The following is a 27,479-nucleotide window of genomic DNA, read 5'->3' on the forward strand; positions in this document are numbered from 1 at the left end:
CTCTAATGTGATGTTTCATACTTATCAGGGTCCTTAGGAAACCTGAGGAATGACAAATGTGGTGTCTTCTTCCTATTATTACTGCAATTGATTGCGGTACATATGCTGCCTTTCGTAAAAACCATCTTAAAAATGAATATAAGCGATACAGTTTACATTTGCTGAATACCATATTCAGCAGCGTAGCGTCTCCATGCATTGGGCGCAGTGTCGTGACTGTAATTTTAGACTGTGGTATCTCCTTCCTTTCTACATGATAGTCTTTGAGTGTTTAGTTTCCGTAACAACCAATAGCGTAGACGCGGGGTTCTGCAGCGGTGGTTTACGAGTTTAAATGTTTAAATGCCAAGTACTGTTTTCTGTCATTGTGTAGAGTATGGTGTCCATACAAGAACGCAAATAATCATTATTTTGTTGATGTGATTGTGCGACGTATGTTCCTTTTTTGTGTGTGATTACACCGTTAAAAAATGGCAGTTTTTTACTATCAACGGTTGTGAGAGTGAACGGAGAGTTGTCATTATGAACTGTCAACTTCTAGAATATGAAACTGTTTGTATGATAGGGTCCGGTTCATTCGGTACGTGCTTCAAAGTTAGAAACCGAACTACTGGAAAGTATTATGTGTGGAAGACTATAAAATATGGAACATTATCACAAGAACAGAAGAAGGTGTGACGGAATAACTATTAGATAGTTCAAAATAGTTGCAATATTTAGATTTTAGTGTCCGTGTGATTGTAGACTCAGTTTCCACACGCCCTAATGATTTCCACGGGTCTAGAATATAATTATCCGTAGGAACGAAGATACTATTTCATCTATGAACAATTGAATTGTTTGAAATCATGAACTCGAACGTAGATGCCCTATAACACAAATGTAGCGAGTTTGTTAACGTAGTACCTTGTAGTTTGTGGATCTGCTGATAATTTCAGATATTCTATTTATTTTGTTAGTAACAAAAATGTAATTTCGTAATACTGTGTAAGTGTGGGTCAGTGGGCAAGAGCTACGCTGTAGATAGAAAGGCCCGAAGTGCTGTAGTCCATAAGACTGTAGAAACGTTAGAGGAACTGTGGTGCCCAAATCTTTTCGTAGTAATAAAATGTGATAATTTCTTAATTTTTTATGTCTCAGTTCCATGGATGTACTATTTTTGCTGCAGTGGTTACCGGTTTCTGACTGCTCTCATCTTTGTGAACCACAAATCTAAAACTTACAACGTTCATGTTGTAAAATAAAATTTAATACAGTATACATTCCATTTTAAAGGTACTTGTATGCTTATGAATATACCTTGTTATTAACTGTAGGGAGTCACGCAATATCGTGCCATATGTGAATAACTTACGCACAAAAAGCAAACTGTGGACGACAAGTACTCTCATTGATAGTAGCCTTTGTGTATACAGTTGTACCAAATTGACACAAACAACTGCCAAATATTACTTTAAATAATTAACAAAACGCCTTGGTCAGTGTTGCCTTCATACATACAAAGACAGGAAATGGTGACTCACTACGCTCTCCTGTGTACAACCCTGGATTTTTCTTACAGAATACAGTACCAAGACTTCCATACAGGGAGTCAATTATAAAATATGCTTTGTTGTGTGTGTGTGTGTGTGACAAAACAGTTCTATCTGTTTCAAATTATATTTTGTATGCAACCTTTGGTAACAACTCCTCAGTTAAGCGATAAAAAAATATTACACAACACTATATTTTGCATCATCCTTTGCAATTATCATCCGCGACACAAAGGTGACAACAAAACTATTGCACCAAAAGTATTGCATAAAAATGCCAGTAATATATCATCGCATAGGCTGAATTATAAAAGAGAGTGTTACAAATAATATGTGCCATTACAACATGCAGATAAATGGCCACACAGCTGTGAAATGACACTTGGGTCATTCCATGTCAAATCAGCAGATTTTAAATAAAATTTTTACCTCACCCTCTCAGATTTTGCTGAAAGTTGGCGTACTTATAGTGGGTGCTGAAACTAAGAAAAATATCGAATTTCAATTTCTTACCTCAAACCATCCCTAAAATATGGTTGTATAAACTTTTCAAAAACTGGCCTTTTTTCCCCCTACGAGGTGCCCTAATTGAGCTAGAGAGCTGAGAAAGGTGTCATTTTGCAGAATTTTCCATGCTCTTTCCAATGATGTACTACAAAACATAGCTTCAAATTAATAACCTTTTTCAAAATAATAACCTTTTTCAAAATACTAATTAATATTTTTATTTAATTTTTTTTTATAAAATGTACAAAATTGAAAATTTTCGAAATATTTCCGTAACTACTTCATACTGTTGTAAATCACATGGCAAAATACAAATGTGGGATGATGATGGGTTCATTGTTAAAAAAAAAAAAAAAAATTGTTTTTCACTAATAGCCATAGTTTTACCAAACTGATCTTTAACGCACAGGAATTTCATTAAAATATACTGAAAGGTAAGTAAAAACATATTATAAATATCACCTTCTTGAAACAAAACTAAACAACATTTTTTATTATTAATTCCTTTATTTTTTAGTTTCTTACAGTTTAAACTAATAGTCTATTAACTGGCAAAATGAAATGTTGAGTGTGGGACCTATTGCTAAGATTTAAATAAGGTGTGAAAAACTTGTAAAATAGACTATTGATGTAATACTTCTGGTCCAAAAATGCACATTTCATTAGCACAGACTTGACCCACTGTATGAAGGCTGAGCATGCTTGTGTTCCTGTCTGTGTATGCAGCACATTATGAACAAGTTGAAACAAGCACAGTGATTGATGTCTGTACAATCATCAGAGAATGGAGCCATTGTTGAGAGGATATAAGACTGTTACCTTCTAAGGCTTAGTGTGCCTACAGCATTACTGTGCACTGTGGTTTTAGTGACAATCATTTATTACCTCTGTCTTGGCTAGTTTGTATCTAGTATATTTAATAGTTCATTTACAAGTAAATCTATAAATTGAAGGAGAGTTTATAAGTGGTACTTGTATCAATATGGAACCAAGTAAAAGGTCCAGTGCTGTAAGAGTGCAGTGTTGTAATCCATTGAAGGAGTCAAATCATTTTATTAGAGGCAGAAAAAACTGAGAAATGTCACAGCATACATGCCCAAATTATTTCAACAAATACCTAGTGGTGGCAGGATTTGTGATAAATGAAAGAAAGATGTAACAACATTGAAAAATACACCAGAGCCCATCAATGTTAAAGGTGTTGAAGAAGGTTCTTGTGGATCAGAGATAATCATCCAAGACCCTGACTTCAGTGCAACTGCAGTGGTTGTTCCAACACTTAACACATCACTTCAAGAACTAGACGAGTCACCTATTGATAAGAAAAAACTAACATCTAGGCATTATGCCAAATAAAAAGTGAAAAAAAAAAAAACTCCTCACCAGTGACACGTAAACTTTTTGTTGCTGCTGAAACTTTGTCAGATACTGGTATTGATGAATCCGTTGTTCAAAATCTCAAAACAAACTTTAATAGTACTATAAGTAGAGCAAAAACACTAATGATTCTTACAAGTTTACCTGAAAAGTGAAGTGTCAGGAAAATAACAAGGGAATTTAATGCTCCTAATTACATTGTTCAGTAGTCCAAAAAGTTTTTGAAAGAGAAAGGATTCATGGAAGGTCCAAACCCAAAACCAGGGAAGTGTTTACCAACAGGAACTGTCAAAACTATATATTTATTTAATGAAAATGATGAAGTTACCTGGGCAGTGCCAGGTATTTAAGATTGTGTGACAATTACACAAACAAGTGGAAGTAAAACAAAAATATAAAAAAAAAAAACGATTTTGTGTAACCTTAAAGAAGCTTACCAACATTTTTAATACAAGTTTCCTAACATAAAAATAGGTTTCTCTAAATCTGCTGAGTTGAGACTGAAACATTGTGTATTTTCTGGCTGGAGTGGCACGCACACTGTCTGTCTGTGTGCACAACTCACCAAAACATAAAATTAATGATAGAAAATGCCAAACTAAATACAGTAACAAACAGCAGCTTAAACAGTTATAAGCAGTGGATTGCAAAAATGCTTTGCAACCCATCATCAGTTGATTGCAACATGGGAAACTGTGAATATTGCCCAGGAGAAACTGTCATGTGTAACAACACACTTTTGATGAAAACTTAATTGAACAAGTTCAGTTCCAACTGTGGATGTCAATTGACTGCTGTACTCTGGAAATTGTTCAGAAAACTTCTGAAGAATTCATAGATTTATTTTGCAGTAAGAAGTCTACTTTGATTCGGCATTACTTCATTGTCAAGCAACAACGAACGTTCCTTAACTCCACAAGAGAAAACCTTATGAATTTGTTGTCATGTGATTTTTTTGGAAAATTATAGTATAGTTCTACAGGATGAAGCTCAGAGTTACCGCTGGACAAAACAACAGATTACTATTCATCCTTTTGTTATATATTACAAACAGAAAGACAAAATTGAGCATATGCGCGTTGTCATTGTTTTCGATTGCCTGGTGCACAAAGGCTACAGCTGCGGTTTCCACCTTTCAATAGAAGCTTATTTCTTATCTAACAAATAAATTTCAAAAGCTACCAAAAATAAATAAAAAATACTATTATTCTGATGGTTCTGCTGCTCAGTACAAAAATAAGAAAAACTTCCTGAACCTGTGTCTTCATGAGGAAGACTTCAACATAAAAGCTGAGTGGCACTTTTCAGCCACAGCACGTGGGAAAGGGCCTTGTGATGGAGTAGGGGGTTTAGTTAAGAGACTGGCAGCTCATGCAAGTTTGCAAAGGCCAAACGAAAATCAGATACAAACCCCATGAGATCCATTTGAGTGGGCAGTAGATGATATCACAAATTTTGGTTTTGCGTATTCCACTCAAGAAGACTATGCTGCTTCAGAAATATTATTAAAAAGGCAGCTTGAAGAGGCATTGACAATCAAAGGAACACAACTACTTCACGCTTTCATTCCCAACACTACATCAAAATTAATAGTCAAATACTTTTCAGGTGATATGCAGAGTTGGGAGAGGGAAGTAACTACATCAGCAGACAAACTGAAGTTACAATATGTATCAGGCTATGTCACCACTGTATATGGCAGAAACTGATGGCTTTGGTACATTTTAGAAAAAAGCAGTGAACTTGATGAGGTGAAAATAGCTTTTCTTCATCCACGTGGACCATCTAAGTCATTCTCCTATCCTTCACGTGCAGATATCCTGTGGGTGTCAGTTGTGGATGTTCTCATAAAAGTAAATCCATTTACTCCAACAGGGAGAACATACATTCTTAATGAAAGTGATGTAAAACAAACCCAGTCGGCTTTATTAAAATGTAGTCTGTGAAGTTCCAAGACAATTTATTGGGAAACTGCTTTCAACTCAAAACTTAATTTTTGTCTCAGGTTAGTGTTAATGTATATTTTGTAAAAAGTTGTTTGAAAATTACTGTTAGTACCTATTGTGTTAAATTTAGCTATGTGTGGATACCTGTTACTCAAAAACAAGCATTATGCATTTAATTTTTGTTTGATAGTTCCATTCCAAACACCATGGACCAGAACTGTTATTTAAATACTTGTACTTTTTCATACTTTATTTCAGTTTGTAGTTAAATGCTCAGATAATATACTTTTAAGTTGTATGAAATTAAAATAAGTAATCAATTATAAAATATGCTGATTAGTTGTGTTTTAATAAGGTGATGTTTTGATATTTCTAATACTTTTTTACTTACTTTTCAGTATATTTTAATGAAATTCCTGTTTGTTAAAGGTCAGTTAGTTCAAACTACGGCTGTTAATGAAGAATAAAAGTCCAGAATATTTTTTTTTTTTAACAATGAACCCATCATCATCCCACATTTATATTTTGCTATGTGATTTACAACAGTATGAAGTAGTTGTGGAAATACTTTAAAAAATTTCAATTATGTACTTTTTGTAAAAAAAATTAAATCAAAATATTAATTAGTATTTTGAAAAAGGTTATTCATTAGAACCTATGTTTTGTTGTATAGCTATCCCTGGAAAGAGCATGCAAAATGACAACTTTCTCAGCTCTCTAGGTCAATTAGAGCAGTGCCTAGTGCAAATTAAAAAAGTTCGTCCACACATTTTTGGCTGGTTTTTGAAAAGTTTACATGGCCATATTTCAGGAATGGTTTGAGAAAAAAATTGAAATTTGGAATTTTTCTTAGTCTCAGCAGTATACTAAATTTTAGCAAAATGTAAAATGGTGAGGTAAAATAGGAGTGTTGATTTGACATGGAATGACCCATGTCATATACCAGCTGTTATGTAAATACTGCTCTGCTTTTTACATTGCAATGACTACCACCCAATTATCAGTCAGGATGAATGGGCATAGGCAGAGGGTGTATACCGGCAACACACAGTATCCTGTTGCAAAGCATGCTCTACAACATGGCAGTCATGCCCTCTTTGCCTGTTTCACCACATGGGCCATCTGGCTTATTCACCCAGACACTAGTTTTTCAGAAATCTGCAGGTGGAAACTAGCACTGCAACATGTCCTTGGAAGTCACTATCCACCTGACCTTAATTTACATTAATTACTTCCATCTCAGCATTTGTTCACAGTAACTACTTCTTTCTTCACTCCATTTTACTTTTATACATATTTCGTTTTCTGACCTGTCTATTTTTTGCTGTCCCTCCTCCCACCTCTGTTACATATAATGCACTTAGCTTTTCACTCTTATTAACTTGTGCACGATATTTTAGTAGTAATCTCTGTCTTGCATATTACCCTGTCATCCACCTTAAAGGCTCTCAGGTTTTCAAATCTCTTCCGGTGCAGTCCTCAACAGTCTGTCTTTCCTTCTCATCCCATCTGCTAAGTTTCCCCTGACCTGCGATTCTGGATGACTTTTCTAAACTGTACCCCTTTCCCTAGACCTCTCCTGTCCTTTTCCTTCACCCCTCCTTTCTCCTTCAACTCTTCTGCCAGAAGGAGCCACAGGTTCTGAATGCTTGTAAAAGTTAAACCTGTGTGTTTTACGTTATATGTCAGTAATAATTGATTATTTTCATTGTTACATTTGAAAAAGTGTACGACCTTCTGTCTGCAAGTGCTATGATGACCCATATTATTTTAACAGGCTCTTTTGTAATGTAGCCTTACGCCATGTGATATTGTTAGCATTTTTGTATAATACTTCTGGGTCATACCACGTCAAAGGGGCCAAGACTAAAGTGTCCCCACTCATCCATCTCCAAATCTAAGGAAATTTAGTGTGAAGATTCTATTATGTTCTTTGATGTTTATATACCAATTCTAGTCCAATATCTTCAATGGTTGAATTTTTAGGGGCTTTTAAAGAGAGTCCGCACATCACATATGAAGGTGCAAATGTGCCAAGTTTGCTAGACTTTTATAGAAGTTCTAGAAAACATTTGGTCGTTTGCTTTAATATACGTAGACACCTCTCTATGCTGAATCACTCCGTGGCAAAAAACAGGGATTTGGCCACACCTAAATAAAGATAGAAGCCTCTAAAATGGCTAAAAAATTTGTTGCACTATTCTGAGACCCAAGGTTTGACCGGTCACTGGTACTTTTCACATGAAACAGTCACACCAGAACTACTATGATGTCTATGCGTGAACCAAATTTAATTAACATTGGATGCCTAGATGAAAAGATGTGCATCTACAAAGTTAGCCAAAATTTTCTATGTGCAAATTTTAGCATTTGGGGGGGGGGGGGGGGGGCAATAAGTAAGAATACCTATCAAAAGTGGGGAAAATGGATTATTTGGGGGGGGGGGGGAGTGAGTAGTTTGAGGTTGTGAATAAAAAACTGTGTAATAGTAGGGTCATAATAGTATGAGATTCACTTGTGGTCTATGGAATGTAACTATGCTAATAAGAAGTGTTTTTACATCATTTTACAGTGCAGAATATCAATATAATAAAACCTCAAAAAATGCTCTTAAACGTATAAAATCTAGAAGATTATAATGGAACACTATTTTGCTTTAGAATGTTTTAACCCTACAATGCATGTTGGTGCATATATGCTTTGTCACTCGGTTTCCATCAGCATTATAAAGCAGCAATAGTTTTTTAAGGTGCTATCTTCACAGCAGTGATACATTGCTGAATCACCACCTTCAGTTACTGATTTCATTATTGGCAGTTTTTACAGTGTCAGCCTGATGTGCGATATGCTCTTTGGTGGTGACATTGTACAATCTGAATGTTAAGTTCTGAGTGTGTGAATAATCAATAATTTTTGTTGTAGCTGAAGGTAAGCACTGAAGCAATATGTTTTGATTCACTAATCTGTATATTTTACATACAAATAAGTCTGAATCTGCTATGCTTCAAACCAGGATATTCATGAGCTTTCAAAATTTCATCAGATGGAGCTTATTGTCACAAGTCATCACCATTCTATTATGGTAGAAGTCAACTACAATCAGTTAAGGAGCCTCGACAACTTAGCTCTGGGCGTTATTTTAATGAGGATGCCCAAATTTGTTCATACCATAGTGCCTTGCTGATGACAAAATTTCCATTCCTGCAGAAGACTTTCTGCAACCATGTTTTGTATAGAAAAACATGTAATCAAGAAGCCTTTAACACCAGTAACCATTGCAGTGTCTGATAGGTTGAAGTTACTGAGTAATGAAGTTTTTATACCTGGTCAGAAAATTTGTACCAAATGTAGACATGAAGTGACCCAAAAACAATCATCCCACCAGGATAAGCAATAATTACCATCCACTGAAGACATGGATGTTGTTGATGCTTGCTTTACTGCTAATACTTCATTATCGTTACTTGGAGGGTCACCATTAAAACTTCAACAGATCAGCAAAAGGGGATTCAGTGGAATATATAAAGTGCAAAGTTCTGAAAGCACAAGGCAGCTTTATTAAGTTAATTGCTACAGCTGTTGGTATGAACCAAGTAGGTATTGCTCAAATACAAAAGTGCCACAAATGTAAAGATGTGGACATCTTAATTGACGAACTTAAGATTAAGTTTCGGACTTCAAGTAATTACAGTAAACTTCGAATTTTGACCTCGGCCCCAAATGGCTGGACTATTAAGGATTTGCTGTTTCAACTACAATGGTGAAGAAGGCTAGGAAACTAAAGATGGAAGATGGCATTTTGGCAACACCTGCAAACTGAAAAGGAAAAAAAAATGAAGTAAAACAAAATGCTGTCACTTTCTTTGAAGATAAGAAGTTTTCTTGTTTATGTTCTGGCAAAAAGTATTGTGTTGCAGAAAGAATAAATGAGGAAAAGATTCACAAGCAGAAACCCCTGCTGCTTTGCTACTTAAAAGAAATTTTCATTGCTTATTGTAAGCAATATGGAAATCATCTGAGCTTCTCAAAATGTTGTGAGCTCTGGTCAAAATGGTGTACTACAGTCGGTGCTTCTGGATCACATTCAGTATGTTCATGTGCAATTCATCAAAATGTCAAATTAATGTTGGCTTCAGTAACATCCATCCAAGATGACTACAAGGATTTGATGGAAAAAAACTGCACACAGTGTGGAGTCAAAAGATTGTATGATGCTATGTTGTAAGGAATGTCCAGGAAAAATGCAACTAGAGGCGTTTCTTGAAGATACTTCTAAAGACTATGACCCTGCAGAAACAGTGGATTACAAGCAACAGGTCTATACTGGCACACACATTGGGTACATGTCACAGAACTGTTGAAGATTTCATGGAGGCACTAATTTTGAAAATTACTGGTTTAAGAAACCATCACTTTGTGTCAAAACACCAAGGTTTATACCTTGAGCAGCTAAAAAGAAATCTTGCAGAAAATGAATTAATTATATTGATGGATTTTGCTGAGAATTATTCATTTGTTGTTCAAAATGCTGTGCAAGGATGTAATGGGGAGAATAGTCAGACCACATTACATTTGTTGTCTGTTTTGGTGGTAAAGAATGTCAGAATATTACCATTTGTATGGTCAGCAAGTGTCTTCATCATGATACCATTGCTGTGCATGCCTTTCAAGTAAAGTTAATAGTGTATTTAAAGACAAAGATTGAAAAAAAGAAGATCATTTATTACCTTGGTGGTGGTTCAACTGCTCAGTATAAGAACTTCAAAAATTTCCTCAATTTATGTCTACATGAAATGGGTTTTGGCATCACTACTGACCGAGTGAGATGGTGCAGTGGTTAGCACACTGGACTTGCACTCGAGAGGATGACGGTTCAATCCTGCGTCGGACCATCCTGATTTTGGATTTCTGTGATTTCCCTAAATAGCTCCAGGCAAATGTCGGGATGGTTCCTTTAAAAAGGGCACGGCCGACTTCCTTCCTCGTCCTTCCCTAATCCGATGAGACCGATGACCTCGCTGTTTGGTCTCCTCCCCTAAAACAACCCAGCCCATACATCACTGCCGAATGGAACAAGCCACGGTAAATCACCTTGTGATGACACTGGAGGAACAATGAAAAGACTAGCAGCCCATGCTACTCTGCAGAAGCCCTTAAATAACCAAATATTGACTTGATATGATTTGTTCAAGTGTGTGATGATAGTATTCCAAGCATAAAGTTTCCTTTATGTATCAAACGAAGAAATTGAAAAAAAAAAAGCCTGATCAACAAACAACATTTGCCATGGGACATACAATATCTGGAACAAGAGAAAATCATCAGATTAAGCCAATTAATTGTAATCAGCTCAGAGTAAGCAGAGTTTCATGGTGCTACGTCATTATAGTTAATGCCTTTGAAGCAGATGAAGAAATTCTAGCAATCTCAATTTCATGTTTACAACCAGGATAATATGTTGCATATATACATGACAATTTTTGGTGGGTTGCAAATGTGTGTGACATTGCACATGAACAAGAAGTTGTCCTAATCAACTTTATGCACCCACATGGTTCATTCCTTCCACTGGCCAACAGCTAAAGACACCTGCTGGAATCCTAAGCAACATATTTGCATGATTTTAGAAGCACCATAAACATCATTATCAGGAAGACAATACAGTTATCCTCAATCTGTCCTTGACAAAATTGTAGAACTGTTTAACCAAAAGTGGAACTGACTCTTCAATATTTTTGTTTTGCAAATTTTCTGTGTTGTGTATTATACTTATTTTTATGGTATGTTTTAAATTAATGTTTGAAACTTATTTATTTACTGGAATGAAAAAAAAAAATAATCTTGGGACTTGATGAGCAAAATATTTCTCTTTCCAATCTTCTCGAAGTGCTTAAATAAAAACTTTTAAACATATTCTTACTCATTAGAATGCAAGATCCAGAAATTAAACAATATAGTTTTGAAAGCATAAAGTGTGCTCTTTCCAGTTATGGCAAGAAAAAAAGGATTGCACAAGACACAGTTGAGATATTGCCCCAGATCCAAGCGTCCTCCTGCCCCCCCCCCCCCCCCTCAAAAAAAAAAAAAAAAAAAAAAAAAAAAAACTGAAATTTGCACATAGAAAATTTTGGTCAACTTTGTAGATGCATATCTTTTCATCTAGGCACCCAATGTTAATTAAATTTGTTTTATATATAGACATCACAGGTAGGAATAACCCTCTGAAGTTTTGGTGTGATTGGTTTATGTGGAAAGTAGCAGTGGTCAGACAAACCTTGGCTCTCAGAATAGTGCAACAAACTTTTTAGCCACTTTAGAGGCTTATATCTATATTTAGGTGTGGGTAAACCCCTAATTTTTTCCATAGTGTTATCCAGAATAGAGAGGTGTCTATGTATATTAAAGTAAATGACCAAATGTTTTCTAGAACTTCTGAAATAGCCTAGCAAACTTAGCACATTTGCACTGCCATATGTGATGCAAAGATGTGTGTCCTCTCTTTAAAAGCCCCTAAGAATTCAACCATTGTAGATGCTGGACAGAAATCTGGTATATAACCATCAAAGACCATGTAGAACCTTCACACCAAATTACATTAGATTTGGAGATGGTCGAATGGAGTCCCATTGACGGGGAATGACCCTGTCACCTATGATTTTACGCTTGTATGATCAATGTACAGATTCGGTTTTGGCTTTGAACATGGCCCTCGTGCCATGGATGACAACTGCGTCAGATGCTGCTCAATATGGTGCTGTGTAATATTTATTTATTGTGTATCCTTGGGTTTGTTACCAAAGGTTACATAAATAATGTAGTTCGAAAAAGTTTTAACATGTCTTTTACCATATTTTATTTCTTCAGACAGTATGGGGATAACATACAATTTAAAGAAAATCGTATTTTAGATTTTGGCATTTACTTCCTGTATGGAAGGTAGTAACTCGTGATATTGTACCCTGCAATAAAAAATACAGGGTTGTACACAAGAATGTGCAATATGTCATAACCCCCTGGCTTTTTATGTTACATTTGGATGCTACATTATTTTGTGAAACAAAATTGTTGACATTTCCTGTAATTTAAATTTGATATGTTTTTATTTTTGAAAAAAAAAAGTCATCAATAAATGACAATGGGTGTCAGTGCATGTGCATGTGTTTGAGGGCGACAGCTACTAAGATGTCGTGTTGGCTACTGAAAGTAATATTTGTCAGTTTGGTTGTGTCAATCAGAAGCAACAGAAGACACCTGCTAATATCAGTGGGAAGATGTGTGCCCACAGTTTGACTTTCAGCAGATAAATTATTCACACCTTTTGGCACTATATTGTATGGCTAGTTATGGTTAACAACAAAGTATATTTATGACCATATAAGAACTTTTAATATGGACATGCATACTGTATGTAAACATTATTGTACAACATGTATGTAGTAAGTTTTAGGTGTATGGTTTGAGAACGGGCGTGTCAGCCCGAAACCGGTAACCACTACAGCAAAATTGTGTATTTATGCAAATGAGGGGGACTAAATAAAGAAACTGTCAAATTTCCTCAGTAACTGAACAGCTGTGGACCTCCCATCCCATGGCAGCATGCCTCACAGCAGCAACTTTTTCTTACTGTTTAATATGTTCAAAGTAAACATTAAAAATGACAAAGCATTTATATGTTTATACAAAGCAGAACCATAAGATAGGACCTTGAGGTGTCAACAACAAAAATCTCGTTAGGTAAGAAGTCTGAGCATGGGACGTATGAGGACAACATGTTTCACAGCAACATCTCATCTTGAGCACATCCAATCTCCCTTAGTATGTGATACCATTTGATTTAACTCATACAGGATAGAAACCTTCTATTATCTAGCAAGTGCCTGCAGATAATGGAATGTCTATCAACTGATTTTTATGTGTAGGGCCTATTGTGATTATTAGAAATCAGAAATTAATCATGCTATACCATTTATTGGACAGTATATAAATTTCAGGAGCAACATACTGTAAAGGATTTTGGTAGACATCACTACAAACCTCATGTACATAGACAATTATTCCACTGTTACTTCATTTAAATCTTCAGAAAGCCAGTATACTCAGGTGACAAGTCATGTGGCATAGCAATATTCACACATACAGAAGGCAGTAGTATTGTATACACAAGGTATAAAAGGGTAGTGCAGTGGCAGAGCTGCCATTTGTACCTGGGTGATTCATGTGAGAAGATTTCTGAGATGATTACGTGCGCACAGTGAGAATTAACAGACTCTGAATACGGAATGGTGGTTGCAGAGAGATGTATGGGAAATTCCATTTTGGAAATTGTTAACAAATTCAATATTCCAAGCAGTGTCAAGAGTGTGCCGAGAAAAGCAAATTTCAGGCATTACCTCTCACTATAGACAATGCAATGGCTGACAGCCTTCACTTAACTGAGAGCAGCGACATAAGCTTAGAGTTGTCAGTGCTAACAGACAAGCAACACTACACGAAATAACTGCAGAATCAATATATGATGCATGTATCTGTTAGGATAGTGCAGTGAAATTTGGTGTTAATGGGCCATGGCATCATATGAGTGATGTGAAAGTTTTTGCTAATAACATCCATCACCTGCAGTGCTGCTCCTGAGCTTTTGACCATATTTGTTGGACCCTAGATGACTGGAGAATTGTGGCTTGGTCAAATGAGTTCCGATTTTAGGTGATAAGTGCTCATGGTAGTGTTAGTGTGGTGCAGACCCCACGAAGCTATGGGCCCAAGTTGTCAGCAAGGCACTGAGACATCTGGTGTGGCTCCATAGTGGTGTGAACAGTGTTGACATGGAATGAACTGAGTCCTGTGGTCCAACTGAACTGATCATTGACTCGAAATGGTTAGTTTCGGCTACTTGGAGATAATTTGCAATCATTCATGGACTTCATGTTCCCAAATAGTGATGGCATTTTTATAGATGACAGTGCATCGTGTCACTGAGCCACAATTGTTAGTGACTGGTTTGAAGAACATTCTGGACAATTTGAGTGAATAGTTTTGCCAGGCAGATAAGCCAACACGAATCCCATCAAACATTTACGGGACATAATCAGGAAGTCAGTTACTACACAAAATCCTACACCTGCAACACTTTTGCAAATATGGGCAGATATATTGGCAGCAGGGCTCTGTATTCCTGCAAGGTACTTCCAGAACCTTTTGCGTCCACGACACATCGACTTGATGCACTACACTGGGCAAAAGTTGGTCAAGCACCATCTTAGGTGGTATCTGTGTACACTACTGAATAAATATCAGTCTTCCATATTTCCATTAAGTGTCATTAACTTCAGTGTGCTGTGTTACTCAACCTACAAAAAATGTTAATAGTTTTAAGAGCATTATTGGTTCATAATTTTCTCATAAATACAAATAATTTTCTCATAAATACAAAATACCAGAACACACAGTTTTAATCTGTCAGGAAGTTTCATATCAGCACTCACTCCACTGCAGAGTGAAAATTTCATTCTGGAAACATCCCCCAGGCAGTGGCTAAGTCATAACTCCACAATATCCTTTCTTCCAGAAGTGTAGTTCTGCAAGCTTCATGGGAGAACTTCTGTGAGGTTTGGAAGATAGGAGGCGAGGTACTGGCAAAATTGGAGCTGTGAGGATGGGTTATGCTTGGGTAGCTCAGTTTGTAGAGCACTTGCCCATGAAAGGCAAAGGTCCCGAGATCAAGTCTCTGTCCGGCACACAGTTTTAATCTGTCAGGAGGTTTTACTGTAATTTCATTTAAAATAAAAACCTGTACAGCCCCCATTTCAGATGTTCTTAAGGTATGAAAACACACTATTTTAAGAGTTCCTTGTGAGTATTTAGAAAGGGAAAATACACTGACAACACAAGTGTTGTGCCAACCTTCCTAGCACAATAAAAAAAAATAAAAATAATAATCAAAAAATGTTGTTGCTTTTATCACTCCATAAATAAAAATTTTAAAAAGAAAAGTAGATCCCACCACCTTAAAACAAAGTAAGCTACAGAAGTACACATAAATAATAAATAATTAAAATAATTAAACCACAGAAATTGGAATTATGGACACAATCTGGAGATCATTCTCACCTTCTGCAGACCAGCCCAACACTTCAAAGCCATTGTCAGAGTGTTATTGAGTTCCACATACTTTGCACTTTTGGCAAAGGTGGTCAAAATAACATGATGCCCCCGGCAGATGTATCTGTGTTTGCAATGCACAGTATACTAAATATTCTTGTGATGTTAAACTGCTGTCACAGAATGTGTATTTCTCTGCCGGATGCAGTGGAGGTAAATCGTTTATACGACTTTTGAATTAAAAAATGGAGAAGGCCTTACGACAGCACGTGAAATTTCTCTCACCAGTTTTTGGAAGGAACTCATAAGTGCATGTTTCTGATGATGATTCACCTCTTGTTCTTCTTGGTTCTGATGTAAATTTGAGACATTGGTTTTGGAACTTATGTATGTGGCTACACTAAGTATTTCATGTAGCATTGTCCCTTTCTTATCTCTTATCGAGTGCAGTCCTGCTATTCCTCAACAAAACCTGTGGAGTCTCACGTGCTCTGAAAGCAAAAGAACAGATAATCATTGACACATTTAGCTATAGCAACTATGTTCTATCTGTGGCTCAGGAGTGGGGACCATATCCTGCTATTGGTACAAGCAGTGCTTCATTGTACATACTGTATTTGTAAGTTACATTAGTCATATTCACTGAATGCCATGGAAAGTAACCTCAGGGATGTGGAAAGAACTCAAAAATCTACATTTAATTTAAGTATAATATAGTGAAATTACTGTATTAGAGAACTGATTATAACTGTAAATTGACATAAATACTACTTTTAAGTTTCTGTGAAGATACTATTCAGTGGAGTAAATGGAATTTCCCAACAGAAAGTTCTTTAATACAGTCATAAATTCCACTAAAGTACATAATTTATTCACATAACATTTGCTCTGGTAGGTTGCTGAATGCATGCATGCCCATTTACATGGCTCCTTTATGTATTAAAGTTAGTCACGTGAAGTCGTTATAAAGATTCTTTGTGGTCGTAATGTTATATTTGTGCTTTTCACTATTTTTTGTGAAAAGAACTATTTTGGTACTACTAACAGTGGACAAATCCATAGAGAAGAAATAAAAACTTTGAGGTTTGCCGATGACATTGTAATTCTGTCAGAGACAGCAAAGGACTTGGAAGAGCAGTTGAACGGAATGGACAGTGTCTTGAAAGGAGGATATAAGATGAACATCAACAAAAGCAAAATGAGGATAATGGAATGAAGTCGAATTAAGTCGGGTGATGCTGAGGGAATTAGATTAGGAAATGAGACACTTAACGTGGTAAAGGAGTTTTGCTATTTGGGGAGCAAAATAACTGATGATGGTCCAAGTAGAGAGGATATAAAATGTAGACTGGCAATGGCAAGGAAAGCATTTCTGAAGAAGAGAAATTTGTTAACATTGAGTATAGATTTAAGTGTCAGGAAATCATTTCTGAAAGTATTTGTATGGAGTGTAACCATGTATGGAAGTGAAACATGAGCGATAAATAGTTTGGACAAGAAGAGAATAGCTTTTGAAATGTGGTGCTACAGAAGAATGCTGAAGGTTGGATGGGTAGATCACATAACTAATGAGGTATTGAATAGAATTGGGGAGGAGTAGTTTGTGGCACAACTTGAGAAGAGAAGGGACCAGTTGGTAGGACATGTTCTGAGGCATCAAAGAATCACAAATTTAGCATTGGAGGGCAGTGTGGAGGGTAAAAACTGTAGAGGGAGACCAAGAGATGAATACGCTAAGCAGATTCAGAAGGATGTAGGTTGCAGTAAGTACTGGGAGATGAAGAAGCGTGCACAGGATAGAGTAGCATGGAGAGCTGCATCAAACCAGTCTCAGGACTGAAGACCACAACAACAACAACAACAGTGGACATTAATCAATACGTATATTGTGAAGCAGTTGTCAAGATACCCAGTTTTTGAGGGCTCTATAGAATGTACTAGAATTATCATAAGATACAAGTCTAATAACACACTTCAGTATTCTAGAAATACTATCTCTGCTACTGGAACTTCTCCAGAAAATGCTTTTCTAACTCATCCATGAATGGAAATGTGTAGAAAGAACTGTTGTTGTGGTCATGGTCTTCAGTCTCATTTGATACAGCTCTCCATGCTGCTCTATCCTGTGTAAGCCTCTTCATCTCCAAACAACTACTGCAACCAACATCCTTCTGACTCTGCTAACTGTGATCCTCTATGATTTTTATCCCCATACTTCCCTCCAGCACTAAACTGGTGATTGCTTGATACCTCAGAATGAGTCCTACCAACCAGTCCCTTCTTCTAGTTAGGCTGTGCTACAAATTTCTTTCCTCCCCAGTTGTATTCAATACTCCTCATTAGTTATGTGATCTACCCATCTAATCTTCAGCGTTCTTCTGTTGCATCACATTTCATAACCTTCTATTCTCTTCTTGTGTAAACTATTTATCGTCCATGTTTCACTTCCATACACAGCTATGCTCCAGCAAATAACTTCAGAAATGACTTCCTAACACTTAAATCTGTATCTGATGTTAACAAATTTCTCTTCTTCAGAAATGCTTTTCTTTCCATTGCCAGTCTCCATTTTATATCCTTTCTGCTTTGGCCTTCATCAGCTGCTTTGCTGCCCAAATAGCAAAACTCATCTGCTACTTTTTTGTTTCTCGTTTCCTAATCTAATTCCCTCAGCATCACCTGATTTAATTCGACTACATTCCATTATCCATGTTTTGCTTTTGTTGACGTTCATTTTATAACCTCCTTTTAAGGCAGTGTCCATTCCAGTCAACTGCTCTTCCAAATACTTTGCTGTCCTAACAGAATTACAATGTTATTGGCAAACCTCAGAATTTTTGTTTCTTCTTCCTGAACTTTAATTTGTCCTTCCAATCAAATTTTTCTTTTGTTTTCTTTACTGTTTACTCAGTGTACAGATTTAATTTTGGGGATAGGCTACAATCCTGTCTCACTCCATTCTTAACCATTGCTTCCCTTTCATGCCCCTCAACTCTTAAAACTACTGTCTGGTTTCTGTAAAAATTGTAAATAGCCTTTTGCTCTTGTATTTTACCCCTGTTACCATCAGAATTTCACAGAGAGTATTGCAGTCAACTTTGTCAGAAACTTTATATAAGTCTGCTTTCTCTAAGTCTGCAAATGCTGTAAGCATTGGTTTGCCATTCTTAAACCTATCTTCTAATATAAGACATGAGGTTGGTATTGCCTCGAATGTTCCTTCATTTCTCTGGTATCCAAACTGATCTTCCACGAGGTCAGCTTCTACTAGTTTTACCATTCTTCTGTAAAGAAGTCATGTTAACATTTTGAACTATGACTAATTAAACTGGTAGTTTGGTAATTTCGACACCTGTCAGCACCTGCTTTCTTTGGAATTCAAATATTACATTCTTCTTGAAGTCTGAGGGTATTTTGCGTGTCTCGTGCATCTTGCAGACCAATCAGGAGAGTTCTGTCATGGTTGGCTGTCCCAAAGCTATCAGTAGTTCTGATGGAATGTTGTCTAATCTCGAGGCCCCATTTTGATTTAGGTCTTTCAATGCTCTGTCAAATTCTTCTTCTGTTATCATATCTCCCATCTCATCTTCATCTATGTCATCTTCCATTTCTATAACATTTAATTCAAATTCATCTCCCTAATACAAGCCTTCTATATACTTTTTCCACCTTCAGCTTTCTCTTCTTTGCTTAGGACTGGATTTCCATCAGAGCTCTTGATATTCATACAGCTGTTCTCATTTCTCCAAAGGTCTCTTTTAATTTTCTCGTAGGCAGTATCTATCTTTCCTTTAGTGTATATACTACTATTTCCTTATATTTGCCCTCTAGCCATTCCTTCATAGTCATTTTGCACTTCCTGTATGTGTCATTTTTGAGATGTTTGTATTCCCTTTCGCATACTTCATTTGTCACGTTTTTATATTTTCTGCTCTGGTCCATTAAATTTAATATCTCCTGTGATATCCAAGGATTTCTGCTTAGTCTTGTCTTTTTACCTATTTGATCCTCTGCTGCAGCTTTTACTATTTCGTCTCTTAAAGCTACCCTTTGTAGTTTCTTCATTTTTAAATTGCCTGCAGCAGTAGTTGCGTGCTGCAAACATAGCTGGGCCATGTTTGATGTTCTGATGACTTTGCTTAGAGTTTACAGCATAGTTTGTAATGTGATTTAACCCTGTCCTTGATGCCAAGTAGTCTTCTCTTAGTTATGCACAGTATTTTGATTCCATTTATAACATAGGGTCTACATGCATGTTATCTTACTTGCTGGTACATTGGTTAATTTCCTAGGAAAACAGTTCTCAAAGTAGCCAATGACTATGATACAGAACAGATTTTATTTTTTATTTACACCAGGAGAGTTATGCACAACGTTCCACTCTATTTGACAAATTATTCTTTAAAATCCCAATTCTCTTTTTGTTTATTACCCTTGTAGCATAAATGAATTGTTCTTGTAAATAAACGGAAAGTGTGTTGAGCCTAATTGTGCTTCCCGCATAGTGGTTACCATTCTGTGCTTTCGTTGCATGAGCTATTGTAGAGCTTTTTTTCCGAGTAACTTAACACATTGTTTAAAGTACTGGTAACTGTAACTTTTGCTGTGTATAAAAAAATTATGATTTCAAGCAGCACTTAAACTATTCTGGCATGTTTTATGTTTGAAAGACTTTGTAATGGCTTCAGGAGAAAGAAGCCACACATAAGGAGCTTTATTGTGAACCACATCTGCTTTTAAAACTATACTAGTGCAACTGAGTTAAAGTATCCAAAAACTCCATAGTTTTCAATAAATGCTGGAAATGTTGTAGATAACAAAAATATCTCTTTCATTTGGCATTTTTCTGCGAGTAACAGTTACAAGGACTTGTATAAACACTGTTACTGTTTGCACTATTTTTGTGACGTGTTTTTCCTATGATACTGAAATGATTTGTTAAACTTTGCAGCCTGTGGCCACAACTAAATGTCTACATCTTCATGTTTAAAGACTCATTTGTTGCAGAAGACATACATAGATAAATCCGTGTGTGTTCTCAGCGCCTAGTCTCCGAGGTGAATTTAATGAGCGGCCTACATCATCCAAACATTGTCGAGTACCATGATCGCATAATTGATAAAACTTCAGCTACTTTATATATAATAATGGAATGGTGCCCAGGAGGTGACCTCTCTGTACTTATAACAAAATGTATAAAGTGAGTTATCCAATTTCCTTTAATATGAAACTGTGAAGAGATTACCATTTAAATTTTGTTTCTTTTGCAACACTGTTTGACAGATTAATATACAATATTCTTTATACGTCCCATAATTTAAGTTGCCTTGATTCCCAAGTTATGTTGCTGCACCAGATTTATAGAAGCTAATTATTTTATATTTGATTTCAGGAGGAATTTATCACTAGACGAAGGATTTATATGGCGTGTTCTCTATCAGATAGCGCGCGCACTTCAAGCGTGCCACTCCCAGCTTCCCTCTGGAACATTGTTGCATAGAGATGTGAAACCAGCAAATGTCTTCTTAGATTCAGATAACAATGCGAAACTTGGTGATTTTGGGTTGGCACGTATTCTAAATAGTGACAGTAGCTGTAGTCAGACATTTGTTGGCACACCTTACTACATGAGTCCTGTGAGTATACTGTATTTGCTTAAACTTCATAAACTGAGTTTTATAAACACAGAATTTTTCATGAAGTAGATGTTTTACTGCCTTTGTTACCAAGTCTTAGTCATTCACCAGTCATGGGAAGACAAATTATGTCAATTTACCACTTCAAGAATACATACAATTAGGAATAAAGTAGGTTAAGTAAATTAGAAATAAAGTAGAAATATATTAAAATATTAATAAAACTTGTAAGATGAGTGTTTTGCTAAATAATTATGAGACATAGGTATTTAGTAGCTTACTTAGTCAAAAGTGATAGCATCTTAAATTAATAATAATAAAATTAGTCATAATATAACAACTGGAGTGACTATAGTGGGGAACTCAACGAGGCTCTCCCGTGGAACTGTAGGCAGCTGAATTAGATAATGTGAAATTTGAACTAGATAGATTAAAGGGAGTAAAAGATCTGTGAGATTGGGTAAAGGTAACAAGCAGTCGGCAAAAGCAGAGCAACTCTTTAACTTCATCTATATTTGAGCAAACGATAACAAATAAATTTGACTTCTTAGGAGGGGAAGAGTGTAACTAAGCAGTAGGTCACAGTAGTGTGCAGAAGACTTCTAGCAAACAAACTCATTGTAGGTCACTACCGAAAGAGAGTAGGAAGAGAAGAGCCTTGCTGCAAGGTAGCACTCATGGGAGGGGTATAGGCCCGATGGTATGTGACAAATTAGTGGGCACCGATGGCCCTCGTAGTCTGGTCCCTTCCATCCCACAAACCATCCAACCAACAAATTAGTGAGAGTGTATCAGGTCACAACTACTGTGAAGCTGAGTGCTAGCCTTAGCCAGGTGTCAGAGGATGTAGAAAATTTGCGCCAAGATTTTGGCAAATAGGATCAGGTTATTACAGCTGGTGGAGCAGGGAATAGTGTGGCAAAGGACAGTAGAAATGGGACTACCAACTATTACAAACAAATGTGAGTTTTGTGGAAGTCCTGCAGTGCCATGACCAGCCTTGGGTAAACGCGGCTGTGCACTGTGTGAACACTGAGTTGAGCAGGCTTTTGCTGAGTGAAATGAAATCTTGTGTGACTGCTGTGCTACTTGCTACAATTGGGAGATGAGAATATACTAGACATTGCCTACAACTGAATAAAAGAGGGACAGATAGGTTGGCTGAGCTTCTTCAAGATAATATGTGGAGGCTACCATCTCACATATCAAGGTCCTTGAGCTGACTGGTCTCTGAGAGGCATCTTTTTTAGGTTAGAATCAGGATTTAGGATCCCTGTTTTCAAAGAAGTGAAAATAACAGAAGAGCCACACAATATGGTTCATAAGACACAGAAAATTAAGGTTAGCTTATTTCATCAAACTATTACAGGACTGCCCCCCCCCCATGATCCATGGACCTTGCTGTTGGTGGGGAGGCTTGCGTGCCTCAGTGATACAGATAGTCGTACCATAGGTGCAACCACAACGGAGGGGTATCTGTTGAGAGGCCAGACAAACGTGTGGTCCCTGAAGAGGGGCAGCAGCCTTTTCAGTAGTTGAAAGGGCAACAGTCTGGATGATTGACTGATCTGGCCTGGTAACACTAACCAAAACGGCCTTGCAGTGCTGGTACTGCGAACGGCTGAAAGCTAGGGGAAACTACGGCTGTAATTTTTTTCCGAGGGCATGCAGCTATACTGTGTGGTTAAATGATGATGGCATCCTCCTGGGTAAAATATTCCAGAGGTAAAATAGTCCCCCATTCGGATCTCCGGGCGGGGACTACTCAAGAGGATGTCATTATCAGGAGAAAGGAAACTGGCGTTCTATGGATCGGAGTGTGGAATGTCAGATCCCTTAATCGGGCAGGTAGGTTAGAAAATTTAAAAAGGGAAATGGATAGGTTAAAGTTAGATATAGTGGGAATTAGTGAAGTTCGGTGGCAGGAGGAACAAGACTTCTGGTCAAGTGACTAAAGGGTTATAAACAAAAAATCAAATAGGGGTAATGCAGTAGGTTTAATAATGAGAAGGAAAATAGGAATGCGGGTAAGCTACTACAAACAGCTTAGCGAACGCATTATTGTGGCCAAGATAGATACGAAGCCCACGTCTACTACAGTCATATAAGTTTATATGCCAAGTAGCTCTGCAGATGACGAAGAAATTGAAGAAATTTATGATGAAATAAAAGAAATTATTCAGATTGTGAAGGGAGACAAAAATTTAAGTCATGGGTGACTGGAATTCAGCAGTAGGAAAAGGAAGAGAAGTAAACGTAGTTGGTGAATATGGATTGGGGGTAAGAAATGAAAGAGGAAGCCGCCTGGTAGAATTTTGCACAGAGCACAACTTAATCATAGCTAACACTTGGTTCAAGAATCATGAAAAAAGGTTGTATATTTGGAATAAGCCTGGAGATACTGACACGTTTCAGGCAGATTTATATAATGGTAAGATAGAGGTTTAGGAACCAGGTTTTAAATTGTAAGACATTTCCAGGGGCAGATGTGGATTCTGGCCACAATCTATTGGTTATGACCTGTAGATTAAAACTGAAGAAACTGCAAAAAGGTGGGAATTTAAGGAGATGGGACCTGGATAAACTGAAAGAACCAGAGGTTGCACAGAGTTTCAGGGAGAGCATAAGGGAACAATTGACAGGAATGGGGGAAAGAAGTACAGTAGAAGAAGAATGGGTAGCTGTGAGGGATGAAGTAGTGAAGGCAGCAGAGGATCAAGTAGGTAAAAGGACGAGGGCTAGTAGAAATCCTTGGGTGACAGAAGAAATATTAAATTTAATTGATGAAAGGAGAAAACACAAAAATGCAGTAAATGAAGCAGGCAAAAAGGAATACAAATGTCTCAAAAATGAGATCGACAGTAAGTGCAAAAATGGCTAAGCAGGGATGGCTTGAGGACAAATGTAAGGATGTAGAGGCTTATCTCACTAGGGGTAAGATAGATACAGCCTACAGGAAAATTAAAGAGACGTTTGGAGAAAAGAGCTCCACTTGTATGAATATCAAGAGCTCAGATGGAAACCCAGATCTAAGCAAAGAAGGGAAAGCAGAAAGGTGGAAGGAGTATATAGAGGGTCTATACAAGGGCGATGAACTTGACAATATTATGGAAATGGAAGAGCATGTAGCTGAAGACGAAATGGGAGATACGATACTGCATGAAGAGTTTGACAGAGCACTGAAAGACCTAAGTCAAAACTAGGCCCCGGTAGTAGACAACATTCCATTAGAACTACTGACAGCCTTGGGAGAGCCAGTCCTGACAAAAATCTACCATCTGGTGAGCAAGATGTATGAGACAGGCGAATACCCTCAGACTTCAAGAAGAATATAATAATTCCAATCCCAAAGAAAGCAGGTGTTGACAGATGTGAAAATTACCAAACTATCAGTTTAATAAGTCACGGCTGCAAAATACTAACGCAAATTCTTCACAGACGAATGGAAAAACTGGTAAATGCAGACCTCTGAGCAGATCAGATTGGATTCCGTAGAAATGTTGGAACACGTGAGGCAATACTGACCCTACGACTTATCTTAGAAGAAAGATTAAGGAAAGGCAAACCTATGTTTCTAGGATTTGTAGACTTAGAGAAAGCTTTTGACAATGTTGATTGGAATACTCTCTTTCAAATTCTGAATGAAGGTGGCAGGGGTAAAATACAGGGAGCAAAAGGCTATTTACAATTTGTACAGAAACCAGATGACAGTTATAAGAGTCGAGGGACATGAAAGGGAAGCAGTCGTTGGGAAGGGAGTGAGACAGGGTTGTAGCCTCTCTCCGATGTTATTCAATCTGTGTATTGAGCAAGCAGTGAAGGAAACAAAAGAAAAATTCAGAGTAGTTATTAAAATCCATGGAGAAGAAATAAAAACTTTGAGGTTCGCCGATGACATTATAACTCTGCCAGAGACAGCAAAGGACTTGGAAGAGCAGTTGAACGGAATGGACAGTGTCTTGAAAGGAGGATTTAAGATGAACATCAACAAAAGCAAAATGAGGATAATGGAATGAAGTCGAATTAAGTCGGGTGATGCTGAGGGAATTAGATTAGGAAATGAGACACTTAACGTGGTAAAGGAGTTTTGCTATTTGGGGAGCAAAATAACTGATGATGGTCGAAGTAGAGAGGATATAAAATGTAGACTGGCAATGGCAAGGGAAGCGTTTCTGAAGAAGAGAAATTTGTTAACATTGAGTATAGATTTAAGTGTCAGGAAATCATTTCTGTAAGTATTTGTATGGAGTGTAGCCATGTATGGAAGTGAAACATGAGCGATAAATAGTTTGGACAAGAAGAGAATAGAAACTTTTGAAATGTGGAGCTACAGAAGAATGCTGAAGGTTAGATGGGTAGATCACATAACTAATCAGGTAGGACATGTTCTGAGGTATCAAAGAATCACAAATTTAGCATTGGAGGGCAGTGTGGAGGGTAAAAACTGTAGAGGGAGACCAAGAGATGAATACGCTAAGCAGATTCAGAAGGATGGAGGTTGCAGTAGGTACTGGGAGATGAAGAAGCTTGCACAGGATAGAGTAGCATGGACAGGTGCATCAAACCAGTCTCAGGACTGAAGACAACAACAACAACAACAACAACAACAACAACAACAACATTACAGGACTGGGTAGTAAGGTAGAAGGGCTTCTTGTCTGGAAAATTTAGAGGTCTGAAAAAAATAATCATGTGCCTGTGTTAGCATGTTATGTAAGTTACATGTAAAAGATTACACCATTTCAGCCTACCCATGTAGAAATAACATAGGAAAAGGAGTTGTTACGTACATTAAGACAGAACACATGTTCAAAAACAGTGAGTTAAGTAGATTTTGTAGTGATCACCACACAGAAGTGTGTGCTTGTGAATTAAAGCTGAAAAAAGTTCACTTTTAATTGCAGCTGTATATAGATCCCCACTGGGAAATTTTGAATTATTTATGAGGAATCTGTATTCCTAATTGTGCTGTTTATCACACACAGAAAGGAGTTAAACAATGTGTGGTTGTGTGTGTGTGTGTGGGGGGGGGGGGGGGGGGGGTACGCGTAGTCATGCTTTATGAAGAAGACCTTGTTGGCCGAAAGCTCATTTTCCGAAAGTCTTTTAGTTATGCCTATCTGCGACTCAGCATCTCTGCTATATGGTGGGTAGCAACTGTCCTTTTCATAATATTGTTGCAGACCAAGCAATTAAAATGCTCTCTCTGACCATGATGCACAGTTAAATAGGATAAACAACATATGTGTTACAGTATGGATACTTCTCAGTGGAAATCAGTTAGGATAAGTAACGACTCCAGGGCAAATCTGTTTATAGTTTATAGGAGATATAATGGGATGTAAATTGTAATAAGCAAATGCAAACATAAAATTAAATCTATTCCATGATAAATTCATATAATTGAAAACACTTTCCGCATAAGCAAATCAGAAAGGGCTATAAACAGCCATGTAAAAAAATAATGGATTTAATAGAGAGATTAAAGTATCTTGTGAAAGGAAAAGGAAAGTGTATCTTTTGGCAAGGAGAAGTAGGGATCCTGCAGTAGTTGCACACTACAAAAACTATTAAAAATTAACTAGAGAGGTTATTAAAACAAAGAACATTTGTATAAGATCAGAAATCAGTACTTCTGACAACAAACTTAAGGCTATATGAAATGTAGTGAAATGCCAGGACAACCAGCCACAGAACAAGACATCACTATTGAACTGAATGGAAGGGTTATAAATGATGAATCACAGGTAGCAAATGTATTTAATAATCAATTCTCAAATATAGTAGAAAGCATAGGGACAAACAGTTAAAGAGCAAAATAACAGCAGTATGTTGAAAATGTAACTTTCATAAAATCCAATCATGTGAATGTATTACCATTTACACATTCTCTCAATAATAAAAGCTCATCTGGTTTTGATGATATTTTTAATAGAGTGTTAAAATTTTCTTCCCATGTAATAAGCCTAGTTCTTTCTGAAACATGTAGTGCATCACTAACTCAAGGCATTTTTCCAGGGAGAATGAAATATGCCATTTTTAAAGTCTTCTTTAAGAAAGGTGATAAGGGAGATGTCAGTAACTTCTGACCTATTTCACTGCTGTCATTCTCCAAAATTTTTGAGATGATGATGTATCTCGCCTTAGCAACAATAGTATGCTTAGAAAATCACATTTTGGTTTCAGAGGGGTTGCTCTACTGAGACTGCCATTTACACGTTTATTCACCAGGTTTTATGAGCATTACATAATAAAATAGTGCCGGTTAGTATTTTCTGTGACCCCTCTAAGGCATTTGACTGTGTGAATCACAGTATTCTCCTAGATAAATTAACATTTTGTGGGATTTATGGTGCAAGCAACCAATGTATAACGTCATATCT

General features: G+C 36.9%; 1 protein-coding gene across 3 annotated transcripts in view; it reads left to right on the forward strand.

The window, feature by feature from the left end:
* The first annotated feature begins 265 nt into the window (after positions 1-265).
* LOC126267952 (serine/threonine-protein kinase Nek2-like) overlaps positions 266-27,479 on the forward strand; it is a 50,989-nt gene continuing 23,775 nt past the window's right edge. The window contains exons 1-3 of one of the 3 annotated variants that reach the window (XM_049973283.1): positions 266-672; positions 20,503-20,660; positions 20,853-21,096. In XM_049973283.1, the coding sequence (XP_049829240.1) occupies positions 523-672; positions 20,503-20,660; positions 20,853-21,096 (552 nt within the window). In that variant the 5' untranslated portion in view covers positions 266-522. Of the gene's footprint in view, positions 673-20,467; positions 20,661-20,852; positions 21,097-27,479 lie in introns of all 3 variants that reach the window. The other 2 variants (XM_049973285.1, XM_049973286.1) reach the window with 2 other exon arrangements.

Source organism: Schistocerca gregaria, chromosome 4 (genome assembly GCF_023897955.1).
Source record: "Schistocerca gregaria isolate iqSchGreg1 chromosome 4, iqSchGreg1.2, whole genome shotgun sequence".
NCBI classification, from domain to species: domain Eukaryota; kingdom Metazoa; phylum Arthropoda; class Insecta; order Orthoptera; family Acrididae; genus Schistocerca; species Schistocerca gregaria.